At 40.3% G+C, this 13,727-nt stretch overlaps 1 protein-coding gene across 4 annotated transcripts in view; it reads left to right on the forward strand.

Moving 5' to 3' along the window:
• Positions 1-9,042: 9,042 nt before the first annotated feature.
• Positions 9,043-13,727, forward strand: part of LOC125738537 (uncharacterized) — a 99,992-nt gene continuing 95,307 nt past the window's right edge. Inside the window, exons 1-2 of one of the 4 annotated variants that reach the window (XR_007396852.1) lie at positions 9,043-9,051; positions 9,795-10,638. Coding sequence is in view for 2 of the 4 variants with exons in the window: in XM_049007633.1 (XP_048863590.1) it covers positions 9,044-9,051; positions 9,795-10,512 (726 nt within the window). In the remaining 2 variants the exon portion in view is untranslated. Of the gene's footprint in view, positions 9,052-9,794; positions 11,421-13,727 lie in introns of those variants that run through there. The other 3 variants (XR_007396853.1, XM_049007633.1, XM_049007632.1) reach the window with 3 other exon arrangements.

The raw sequence follows: 13,727 nt of genomic DNA on the forward strand, positions 1-13,727 counted from the left end.
CTACAGCTTGCTCACGCCATTAACTTATGACTGCAGCTCATACAATAACTCCAATATCCATGAATATTGACGTTATAACTTAAAACACTTTCTCAGCCGCATAACAAATGCTGCACTTATAACTGAGCAAAACGAAAATGTTACCAGCAAAACTGACCAGACCTAAACCCAAACGCAACATTAGTTCCGCTATAGTTTCCCTACACCTGGGGGGGGGGGGTGCCGGCGCTGATGCTCGCCTAGGGCGCCTCATCAGCTAGGACCGTTACTGCATTTAAGCATTTAGCAGACGCCTTTATCCAAAGCAACGGGCATTTGTATAAACTTGTAGAGAACTATAGACAATGAACTGTACACAATACATTTTCCAGACAAGGAAAATACTTTATTATTTTTTTTACATTTACGGTAATATGAAAGATGAACATCCAGTTACCTCCTTTTTGGAAAAATAACTATAGACAGGGCAGGTCTATACACACAGGCATCTTGTATATATTTGTCAAGAACTATAGCCAATGAACTGCAATATATACTGGTGTCAGTACAGAAGCTGTGTCTTTCCTGTGACGTGGGGGTGGGAAGACAGAGGCTCTGTGTCTAGTATTTAGTATCCTTATAACAGTACTATTTTACACAGTTTCTTCCTCAAACTGCTGGTCTGTAGTTGGAGAGTATGTACTTTTGCCACATGGTCTTCTCTCAACTTGTGAAAGCAAGACAAGTGAAATTAAATTGAAGCGATGGTTGCCAATGCCATCTTGAGTTTCAGCAATGTGATCACAAAGATTAAATATATCCTGAAAACCTACATCTGCTTTCACAACCCTGTTCAACAGAGACTGGATGTTGGAAGCTTGTCTGATGCACTGCTCAGCTGAGCCAATCGCCTTTAATTAATTTAATTAATTAAATTAAACTTAAGTTGCTTCAAAATATTGTTTTAGTTTTGTAATTGATGCAATTTAAGTTTTAACAATAGCAGTCAGTGGTCAGAGACTTTTGCACAGTGTCAGTAAAGTAGAACAAGTTTATCCACAATTTCTACAGATTCAAATGAAATAATAAATTGATCATAACTTACAACTTGGAAGCCATTCTTGAGAAGTTGTTCAACAAAAGATGAAATCTTCAACAGAATCTGGAGCTCTTGTCTCGCTGGAAGCAGAGGTAGAGTGACTTTACATGTGCAGGTCTCCTCTCCTTTGGCACCTTACAGGGTCCTCGTCACCCAGTTTAATTTGCGGTTTAGAAGCATTTTTTTTAAACATGTTGGGATTCAGTTGCAGCGCGCTGACTTTGTGTGTTTCGGGGCATATCTCAGGACGGCAGGATACCAAAATGGCGAAGAAAAAAAAAAGTTTACGTCATCAAAATGGCGCCCGTGATTCTCTTTGGGTCCTAATGACCCAGTATTCAAATTTAATGGGATTAGGAGCGGAGCCTGCATTCAACTACCATGAAAAAAAAAACAACTAAATACTAATCAGATATGAAACCAAAGCGCTATGGCAATGCAGAAGGGATGGGGCTAAAGGTATGAAAGAATGATAGCTAGTAATAAACAGCTAAACTTGTAATAAAAAGCAGGCTCCGAAAAGACAGCCCACTGTGAATACGCTCAGAGTCCTAAGGACCTAGGATTCAACTTACCTAGTATTTCGCCGAGCTGGGCCTCTCCAAACGCTAGCACCGTGCAAAACCCTTGCAGCACCGTGGAAGACTCTCTCACTCCAGCGGGGGCGGGTCCGTAAAGAGATCGGCTGCCGCTTTCGCCGAGCTGGGCCTTTCCAAACGCTCTCACCGTGCAAAAGCAATGTAGCACCGGAAAAGACGCATTCACTCCCGCGGGGGGGTCCTCTGGGCTCGACTGCTGCTGTGCCAAAAGCCTTGCAGCTTCTGAGCAGAAGCGTCCACTCCTGAACTGGGGGGAACAACGGGGGAGGGGGTTTCGGCGCTCATGCAGGAATATTTTGCGACTTTGCTTTTCATCTGGGATTTAGCTCTTTACATAGAAGGTAAACATTGTGCTCTGAAATATCCAGAATGTTGCAAAATAGCAGCGAAATGTTTTTGTTTTGAAATGGGCTGGGGTGTTTGTATCCATTTAGTTTCGTTCTTTGCATTCCCCGTACACGTGATAGCTTTATGGCAGTAATTACTCTGGGCGCCTGCCTGTCTGGGTGGTCGGCTTCTTTTATCTTTTGTCAGTGACCAAATGGTGAGCTAGCAAGAGGTACTAAAAATAGCTTTACAGCAGGGAAGGACCAGGCACAGTTACTGAGCAGAAAACGGTCAAACGGTGGCAAAAAGCAACCAAATATATAATGGCATGCCCTTTTTATTTTCTTTTAATAAATTGTTTTTTAGAAGTCAGCATATTTTATACAACAAATTATGCATTTTGCATGACAAATTGCAGTTCAGAGTGTTTTCGAGGCTTTGGAATAAACAATTACCCAAATGTCGGGAAAGCCCATTGAAATGAATGGGAAGCGAGAGGCATAAAGCACTTTGAGGGGCTTGCGCAGTTACTTGGAGCGTTATAAAAGCAAACCATTTGAATATGTTTGCTCTAAAGAGATCCAAATTCATAAAAAAGTACAAGTCATTACATTTAATTTTTTTTTACATTGATTTAACAATAAATATTGTAATTGCCGCTAAGTGTCGCACTTACTTTGACCGGCTTTCCACGGTCTATGTCGACATCTAGTGGTAAAAAAAAAGCATTACATTACACATAAGGGATGACTTTTTGCAGTAAAGACGACATTTTTTGTATTCGCAAATTTAAAAAAAATATATTAATAAAACTATTAAAATTGGGTCACGAGGACGCGCAGCAGAATCATAGGATGGTGAAATTTGAGGAGCCAAAGTGTTAACATACCATTCTGACCGCGTCCCCCACCTCCGCCCCCCGTAGCCCCGCCCTTCAGTGTCACTGTGAGGGACACCTTGAAATTCAAATGTGAAAGAAAGTAACTTTTAAAAATGATAAGAACTGAATTTATATTTCTAAATAAAGTGATAAATCGATAGTGCAGTTGTAAAACTTCTGCACGACTTCGCCACCACATCACATTTCCATCCATCCATCCATTTTCCAAACCGCTTATCCTATTGGGTCGCGGGGGGTCCGGATGCTAAGTTATGTTGCTGCTCATATACATTTGATTTATGTCTGTCTTTGCCATTTAAAGACCATGTTGTGACTCGGGCAACTTTAATATAAACTACTGGAGCTGAAATATTCTCAGTTTTACAATCCCTTGATTAATATGGAAGATCGTAATTTAATATAAACAGAATGGTAATAATGAAAGTTTGCTTTCTTGTCACAGTAATCTACCGCAACGCACCGCATACCATCGGAAGGCTACTGCGATTCTGAGCAACATTGGCAATATGATCCATTTTTTTCGCCGCTATTACCCTGAAATTTCTGACTGAAATCGCTACCCCGCTCTAACGCACACTAGGACTCACCCACTCTTCGCAGCGAGCCAGCCTTAACTGGAAACTGCCCCATGGCCGAGTGGTCTCATTCGCCCGACTCAACGTAAACAGCCTTCCGAAGTAAGGTGTATTCTGTTCTCCGAAGTAAGGCGTGGGTTCGAATCCAACTTCCGACAAAAGTTCTTCAATCACTACAGCAGCAACTGGTTAGCTCTAATTGCTTTCTTTTATTTTTGCGTTTCAGGCAAAACTACATAACACTTAAAGACACTTCCGGCATGTAAATGGAGAACGAAATTATAGTTATACCGAATCTCCTACACACAATACCAAGGTTACCAACTTTGCTCAGCTGACCGGAGTCAGACGTTCAATTCGCCATAACCCGGAACTTCATCAGAAGTAGTTAGAAAATGGATGGATGGATGGATGGATGGACGGACGGACAGATCAATAAAAGTACAGGACATCCATTTTACAAAGAACCGTCAACACTAAATGTGTGCACTGGTCATGCTCCTGGAAATTAAACTTCTTTTCTGAAAAGCAGCATGTTCATAAATTAGCTGCTGTTATACCTTGGGGAAACAAATGCAGATGAAACTGTAAAACAAACTGCAGTGGCAAAACAGTTCTGGCTGCCCGCCAGCCCTTCTGCCTGTGCTGCCCTGCCTGCCTACCCTCCTGCCCATGACATCCTGTCGGCGACATGCCACAAAGCAACCCTTCTTTGCCACAGGAAATGTCTGGTGCAATTTCTTTTTTAATTGTACATGTCAATTGCATAATACCTTAAACTAATTCTTTATTATTTCTATCATCATCATCATCATCATCATCATCATCATCATCATCATCATCATCCTGATAAGTATTTCATTAGTATTCCACGGTATTTTGATTTTTCAGGAATCATTGTGTGTACTGTATACTTTTAAATTAGTTTGCACTATATGTAGTGTCTCTGCACCTGTGCCTTACGTACTTGCTGCAGCTTGCACAACAACTTCTCTCAGGCATCAGTATAGTTTATCTAATGCAATATTTGTTGTTTGTTTATTAAGTGGTTTTAGGTATTTTGTGTGTTCCACTTAATTTAGTGTAATTAGTCCTAGTTGACTCAGGTTTAGTTTGATATTTCCTTCTGTTTGTTCCTCTGCATCATGCTACTGTCATAACATGTCAATGTCTTACCTAACTTTTGTGCATTATGTTTTGGAGAGAAAAAAATCATGACTTTTTTTTTTTAGATTCATCCACTGATTCTATCACCTCTGACACATCCCCCCTCAATATTTGTTTGTTTGTTTGTTTATGTATTTGCTTGGGGGGTGGAATTAACAAACAGAAATAACTGAATGAATCAGGGTAGTGAAAAACATTTATAAACTTATAATTTTGGTATTGGTATGATCCTGTTCTGGTTAGTTAGCCGAGGGAGTAAATCATCAGGAGTTTCATCTCTCAAACTCCTACTACACTCACTCAGCATCACAGTATGGACTCCCCAATGCAACTGATCTGCACGTACTCTGGGAGGAAACCTGGTTCGGGAACAGCACCATGCAGGACAGACGAGCTCTACAGAGGGTTGTGCGATCAGCTGAGCGCACCATCTGCACCGAGCTCCCTGACCTGCACTCAATCTACAGCAGGCGGTGCTGGACCAAGGCCAAGAAGATCGTGAAGGACCTCAGCCATCCCAATAATGGACTGTTCATTTCATTAGAATCTGTAGAAATTGTGGATAAACTTGTTCTACTTTACTGACACTGTGCAAAAGTCTCTGACCACTGACTGCTATTGTTAAAACTTAAATTGCATCCATTACAAAACTAAAACAATATTTTGAAGCAACTTAAGTTTAATTTAATTAATTAAATTTTATTTTAATATAAATGTAAGTAATTAGTCAACATGTTTCAATAGCTATGATTATGTACATTACAAACCTAAAATAATATTTTGAAGCAGCTTAAGTTTAATTTAATTAATTAAATTTTATTTTAATATAAATGTAAGTAATTAGTTAACATGTTTCAATAGCTGTGATTATGTACTTTACTCAGTCTAGGAGCCATCAGGATATGCAAATGTTATTTATCCAAACCACTGTGAAACGAACAGTGTTGATGATGACTGGACTGTTTCTTTATTCAACTAAAAGTAATGAATCAAATCTAATCTTTATTTATGACTTTTTTTAATTTTATTTTATCCCCAGTGCTTCGAGCAGGCATTTCCTGCTCTGCCCCGTGTGCAAGAAGACACAGCCAAGCCTCTCAGTGCATCTGGCTAGGGTGTGCATGAAGAGGTCTTCGAAAGAGGCCATCCAGGAAGTGATGGAGAAGGAAAAGCAGAATTCCCTTGAACTTCTGCAGTGGGGCAGGGTCTTCAGCTACAGGCTGAACTTCAGCTACATTATGCCTGTCAAAGTGTGTCAGCTTAGCCATTTCAGAACCTCTGCTAAAATCATCCTAGTATTTGTAACGACCATCCAGTGCAGCCATGTATTTTTTGACTTGGCCACTAGCACACCTCATACAGTACAGCTAGTCAATCTGTCACTGACTTTTTAAACCAGTATAATTAATTATTTAATTGAGCTGTTGGTGAAATTTAACAAAATCATGGAACGGCTGAGGTGCCGCTGGGGAGAAGTTTGGGAACTGAAGCGGTGTTCATCTAGCCATCCAACTAGATATCAGTAACGCTTTAGAAAACAGAAGAAGTTATTACTAGTTTTTATTGTGTTACTCTTAATTTGCACATGTTCTAATGTTAAATTGTGTCATTTATTCTAAGTCAAAGTACACTTGCTACCCAGATAAACAGCTTTAAACATTTCTTTGGACTGCCTAAGACTTTCACACAGTACTGTATGTCTTAGAACATAAGAAATTTACAAATTAGAGGAGGCCTTTCGGCCCATCAAACTCATTTGGGAAGAACTTAACTAATAGCTCAGAGTTGTTAAAATCTTATCTAGCTCTGATTTAATCATCTCTCCCAATATAATATTGGGATAATTTATTCTCTTCAGAGGCCTCCATAGAATAGTGCATCCATCCCCTCACTTATGTTCAGACAGTCAGAATAACAACAGCATCATCAATTTCACAGCTAGATTTAAAAATTGCTTTAACATAGAGTGATTACAGAAAAAAAGGTAAACAAATATTAACAAGATTATTAAAACGTAATAGACATATTCGTCATTCAGACATATTGCGCTTTTTTAAGAGCAGAAGGGATACATTAAATCACGATTATATTTTGTCCATAATATATATATATATATATATATATATATATATATTTACATATATATATATATATGGTGGTGCAGTGGTTAACACTGTTGCCTCACACCTCTGGGACCCAGGTTCGAGTCTCTGCCTGGATTACATGTGTGTGGAGTTTGCATGTTCTCCCCGTGTCCTCGTGGGGTTTCCTCCGGGTACTCCGGTGTACCCCCACAATCAAAAACATGCTGAGGCTAATTGGAGTTACTAAATTGCCCATAGGTGTGCATGTGAGAGTGAATGGTATGTGAGTGTGACCTGCGATGGGCTGGCCCCCCATCCTAGGTTGTTCCCTGCCTCGTGCCCATTGGGAACTGGGATAGGCTCAGGAACCCCCGCGACCCAGTAGGATAAGCAGTTTGGAAAATGGATGGATGGATGGATGGATATATATATATATTTATAATTTTACATCATTATAAATGAGAACTATAAGTGATTGCTAATTACTGTTAACTAATGTCCTGTAATCAGTGGAGGCACACGGACACTTTGGCCAGTTATCCTATTTCTTCAGCGCCAGCCCAACACCCAGCACCACAGACAGTGACCTGTGTTACTGTGACATCTGGTTCCTTCATTGGCTCTATTTATTTTTCTAGAAATAACTAATTGGCTCTTCCAGACTATATGAAGAGAATATTTTATTTTTATTTAGACTAAGAAACTACAGAAAATCAGCTCTGCATGTGATCTCCCCTTTACTGCTCAAGGAGGGCACACACACATCAACAAATATCAATGCAACAATTACAGATGAACAATTTCTCACAGCTTCAGAAGAAGTCAGAGTTCTGTGTAATTCAGAAATTGTCTAAGACCTCTGCTAGAACATTTTCTGCACTTCAAAATAAATGACACCTGGGTCCATTAAAAGAAGGTGATGCTGCCTGAACCACCAGCCAAGGCTGGGAGGAAAGGGAGGAACACTAGTAAAATGAAGGAAGAAAAGCAGCCCACCCTATCTCATGGTCACGGATACAAAAGTCAGGGAGTGTTAAGAAGAAGACACCACACTTAAGACCATGGTTTTATGCAGTGAATTACACCAGAGAGAACTTTTGCATTTTAACTGTGTTACGTAACATTCCTCAGCCTTCATTTTTTTCCACAGAATGCAGGACATAATTTACGGTGCCAAACAAAACAGCGGAACTGCATTGTAGCCAATTATTTGTTTCAGTAGTTTTAAGATAAATAGAACATAAAATGGTTGTTTTACTTAGGTAAAAATCCAGTTGAAACAGACTTTATTTTAAAAAAGTTACATTGGCTTTAAGTGATGGCACATGTCGCTTGTGTTAATACTGCTTTGATTTTGAGGATGAAGTCTGAAGTGTAGGTGACATGCAGAAGCATGCAATTTGACGTTTGGGGATTGTAGTTTTTAATGGGACAATTTGAATAAGGAATACTGGTAATATGCTTTTTAAGGGGACAGCACACGAAAATTATAATACAGAGTATTAAAAGAACCGCTCTTTAAAGGAACTGAATTATCTTGGTGTATTTTACATCACAAGCACTCTCGGTCCGTTGGGGAGTCCGTCCCACTGTACTTGGAGAATGCTGCCATGCATTAATCATAAATTTCATTCAGTTGTGCGACAGAAGTTCCCTTCTAATGTTTTCTTCAACATAACAAAGTCCCACGGTAACAAAAGCGCTGAGGCCAGGATCGTTAATTGCAATGTGGGGAATGCAGACCAGCTGGGGTGGGGGATCGTGCTCAGTCACGGTAAAAGGCAAACGGGTAAATTGTGAATACGCTCTTAATCTAACTACAGCTTCTTGAATTGTGGGAGGCGTGTGTAACATAACGTTGTTCCACATACCAATATCACTACGTATCGGTATCGCAAAACAAAGTTTTAAATGTTAAGATTCTGTCATTCTGAAAATCAGAGTATTTAAGACATTATGTTACATAGCGATTTGTGGAGATAAATGCCCTCGGACAGTAGCGTTCATTTCATATTAAGTCTCTTTAAGTCATTGTTTTATGTTATGCAGGATGAATGTGCGAATTTTAATTAATCATCCTTTAAGGGTTATATGCTTACGGTGTTGTATACTATTCTCGGTGAACAAGTTAACTTATAAAAGTCTGTTCCTCTAATTATAGAATAATATATAGAATAATTATACAAGAGCTATAATTATTATGATGTTATTATTTAATTGTGTGGGCCGTGTTGCTTGATTACATTTGACTCTTCGGCACGTGGGACGCTGCCGGTTTGAAAGACGCAGCTTCACTTGTTTTCTGCACCAAGATGACGAGGTACGTTGCTTTTCTGCTCCCATTTTATCGGATAATTTTTCTTATTTAGTATCTGTCAAATTTGCATGTATATTAAAATATGTTTGGTGAGTAAAGTCAGTATATTGCTTTTAAATAAAGTGATTTTGTTCCGGGGTACAATGTTAATTATATTTAAATTTTATGCGCAAAGTGTAGTTGATATTTCGCTTTTCCGCGTGCGCTTTACTGCGCTTAAGTAAATAATTGCGCTTGCTTGTGAGTAAATTAGTTCATTGTTTTTAAATAAAGTGAATATTGTTGCGGGCTACTGTGTTGGTTATATTTAAATTTTATGTGCAAGTCGGCTAGTTTCCTGTGCCGCAAAGTCTAGATGATATTTCACTTTTGCACGTGCGCTTTCCCGCGCTTTCATGTTGCATTCGGAAGAGGATGCGGGTGGTTGCGCTCGGTGCTGCCTACAGCAATGATATTCCAGCAGACCAGGAGAGGGCAGATGTATTGCAACAAACACAGATAAAAGTAGTGAAGCAAGACCTGAAAAGTTTGTTTGGTGACTAAAATCAGTATATTGCCATTTAGTAAAATTTAAAATTGTTCCAGGCTTCTTTCTTGATTATATGTAAATTGTATGTGAAAGTTAACTAGTTTCCTATGCTATAATGCAGTTGTTCATTGCGAAGGTGTCAGTGCAGAACTGAATTCCATGTGCCAGGAGTGACTGACAGCTCTATTGTATTGCTTGTGTGTTTTTCCTCATTCAGAAACAAACGAATTGCAAAAGCTGTCAGCTGGAGCAACGATCGATACTGGGCAACTTGGGACAAGTGGATGGAAGTGATTGACTGGGAAGATGAGGAAGAGCTGTGCTCCCCAGCAGAATCACCCTCTGACCAGGCTGACCGTTCCATCGTGTCACACACCCGAAAGCCAATTGCCAAGGCAGTTAGCTGGACGGATGATGTGTATTGGGCAGCCTGGGACAAGTGGGATGAGATCATCTGCTGGGGTGAAGAAGGAGAGTGCTCCCCAGCAACTCCACCCATCAACCAGCCTGGGAGGGATAAGGGGTTAGACATGCATGGGTTAGAGGTTTTTCTGTTAAATGAAAGGACAGTCTCCATAAAGCCTGCAGATGACCACCAAGACAGGCTGAAAATAGGAGCCGTAGTGGTCGACCTCTGCCAGTTTGAGCTAGATGGTGTAAATGATAAATTTGAAATTGTCGAAATACAAATTGGAGAGGTCAAATTGGAGGAGACTGCAGAGAGGGGTTTTAATTCAGAATTTGAATTGGAAATTATGGATGTGGAGATAGAGGTTGTAGACAGTGAATTCCAGCTGAATGCTCTTAATTGGGAAATTGCTGGAACTAAAGTGGACAAATTATTAGTGGAACACCTGAACATAAATAATCTAGAAGCAGGCAGTGTGAAGGTGTCCACATCAAATGGGAATGTGGTATATGTCAATGGTATGTGAGTGTGTTTGGTAATGATGGGTGTGAATGGTGTGTGTAAGTGGTGTGTGTGTGTGTGTATGAGAATGGTGATTGAATGGTGTGTGTGAGGTAATGGCGTGTGAGTGAATGGTGTGTGTGAGTGACAGGTGTGTGAATGGTGTGTGTGAGGTAATGGCATGTGAGTGTGAGTGGTAATGGCGTGTGTGAGTGAATGGTGTGTGTGAGTATATGGTGTATGTGAATGGTCTATGTGTGTGTGAATGGGGAGTGAATGGTGTGTGAGTGACTGGTGTGTGTCTGGTGTTTATGAATGGTGTGTGTGAGTGAATGCTGTGTGAATGGTGTTTATGAATGGTGTGTGTGTGAGTGAATGCTGTGTGAGTGACTGGTGTGTGAATGGTGTTTATGAATGGTGTGTGAATGAATGGTGAGTGTTTGTGTGTGTGTGTGAATGATCTGTGTGTGTGAGCCTGCCCTGTGATGGGTTGGTGTCCCATCCTGGGTTGTTCCCTGCCTCGTGCCTGTAGCCTCTGGGATCCATCTGACCGCCTGTTCCAAAAGGCAAATTGATCCCCACATCCCTGAACAGGAGAAGCGGTTTTAGAAAATGGATAAATGTTCCCAGAGGTGTGAGGCAACAGTGCTAACCACTGTACCATGCATATGTATAGGATATGTAGAAGAATACCTGTTGCAGTTATCTGATGTGTGTGTTTTTCACTCTCCCTGCCGGCCCCTGGAGGTTTGGGCTTCCCCTTTGAGTCTGGTGCCTCCCAAGGTTTCTTCCTTCTAGGGAGTTTTTCCTTGCCACTGTCGCCTATGGCTTACTCACTGGGGGCTTTGGGTGGGGGTGCTCTAAAGCGCTTTGAGACAATGTAATGTTGTGATATCGTGCTATACTTTGTTGTGTAATTTTCTATTTACTCATGCAAATAAATAATTGTTTGATAACAAAAAGCACTTGTTTCATTCTTTTTACTGCGAGCATATCAGTCACTTCCCTTGTGCTCCTGCATTCAAAAATGAAAGTTTGTCCTGCCCTGCACTTAATTGCCATGGATTCTACGGGAATGCAGACCTCTACTTTGGTGGAATCCTGCTGTTGTTGTAGATGGTCTGCTCAAACGCTTTCACATTGTGTACAAGCAGATTTGTTTCTGTATCTCTGTAGAGAAGCATTCTTTTCTTCTACCTGGCAAATCCACAAATATAATAGCAATCCACCAAGGTGCAAGTGCACCTAGCTCTTAAAGAAAATGTTAGAAAAAATTAGTTTATAGCATGTTTAAACCATAAACACAGCAGTGACTGAGTACATCCCTTGTGGACCAGGCGCCTGGCTTTGACTATTTTTCTGCCATTAAACTAGCAAAGGTGGCTTGGCCATGACGTAAAATAACTTGTGCCTTTAAATTGTTAAAAAAAAGTCCTGTGTGTTGTAAAGTGAGGTATGAAACAGATACCAGGTCGTTTCAGTAACGGTCAGCGTACGTTTTCTTCATGTGATTTTGTGGTTTCAAATGTTTCATTGGAATCAATAGTATTTGCCAATTCCAGTTGCCAGGTAACTTCAATAATTTGAATAGAATACATGATAACATTTTAAACTAGATTACAGTTAATTGTTATTTTTCTGTTTAAAAAAGACAATTGCTGTAATTTACATACGACAAAACCTGTAAAAGACATTTTGGAATTCTTTTCTAAATGAAATGAAGGTACTTTGTTACTCCCCTTGGGGAAATTCTATTTTCACCTACCCCATTTTGCCCTACTTGACACATGGGCACAGACGAAGGTGACAGCAAGCCTGGCAGCAAAGGGCAGCCACCTGTAGGGACACCCATGGAGCTGGGGGTTTTACAGTGATTAACAGCAATTTTGCAATACTTTTCTGGCAGTTTTTTTTGCTAGGAATTTACAGTCAATTCTACACTGAAACAGACGTCATTCCTAAGCGCAGCATGGACTGCTTCTGGACACAGTATCAAATGCGACTTCCAGAGTCACTTGAGTAAGCTGGAGATGCTACATCCCCGGGTAAGATTACCTGCAGTAGGCAGCCTACCAAAAGAGGGCCTTTCCTGTTCCCTTGGTGAATTAGAAAACCAGTGGAGAGAGCTCTCCTGTTGCAGTTTCACAGAGATGAACAACATGGAGAACTTTGGATTGAGGTTTTGCAGTATGAGGGTGCTGAAGGAAAAAGGAGTTTTAAAGACATTGGTCTGCCTGTACTGCAGATTTTGTCTCTGCCCATTTCAGATGTTCATGTAAAGCGTGAATTTACTAATGTGACATTCCTTAAATATAACCACCGAAACAGAACGGTTGTAAATTTGCTGTCCAGATTGGTAGATGTACAACTTGGACTGCAAAGAGATGGACTGACACAGAGGCGGAGCTATGGATAGGCCTGGGTGGGATTGACAGCTGGGCCCACCCATTCAGATTAATGAAATTACATTTTTTATATATAAATTACCGGCTTCTAACTGTTCCTATACATCACTGTTGTTACTGTGGCAAGTACAATAGAATGTGTGAGCTCCCTCTAGTGGTGCTCTAGGTAGAACACCACAGTCGTAGGTGTATTATTGTTGCAGTCACCATGTTGTAAATATATAAGCCAATTTAAGAAAATTTGGGGTAATGAGTTTCACTCAGAAGTCCATCCATCAGCCACTTTTCCATATTTAAAGGCTGCAGGAGGATGCTCACATGGAAAAAAAAGACTAATTCATTTCTTTATCCAAAACTATTTCTTTCCTCATTCATTAAAACGAAAAGAGCTTTAACTTGTGCGTGCATTGCTTCATTTTAAGCAGCATTATGGAGTATCATTGAAGATAGAAAAGTTTATGAAGGGTCTGATTTTCGACATCTTTTACTCCTGGTTTGGGCTATAAAATTGGAAGGAGTTGCCAAACATGACCGTGCAGGGTCTGCGCTGTTCTCATCTGTGAACAGTGTGTGGGTTTGTGGGTCAGGCATAAATTTGGGGGGAGGGGCTCCCTCCAGCAGTAAAATAGGGAGATATCCCCCAAAATAATATAATTCTTCATATTCAAAAAAGTACAGATAAAATTAATCTATCTCACCAGTTAATGTAAAGTTTTTTCACCCCAAGCACACCTACCCTTCCCGAAAATGGTTTAGTCTGAAGTCCTGCTCTGGGGTACGTTTCCTATACCACGATGCACTTTGCAAAAGACAAATATATATCAGGAAAATATAT

Source organism: Brienomyrus brachyistius, chromosome 3 (assembly GCF_023856365.1).
Source record: "Brienomyrus brachyistius isolate T26 chromosome 3, BBRACH_0.4, whole genome shotgun sequence".
Lineage (NCBI taxonomy): Eukaryota > Metazoa > Chordata > Actinopteri > Osteoglossiformes > Mormyridae > Brienomyrus > Brienomyrus brachyistius.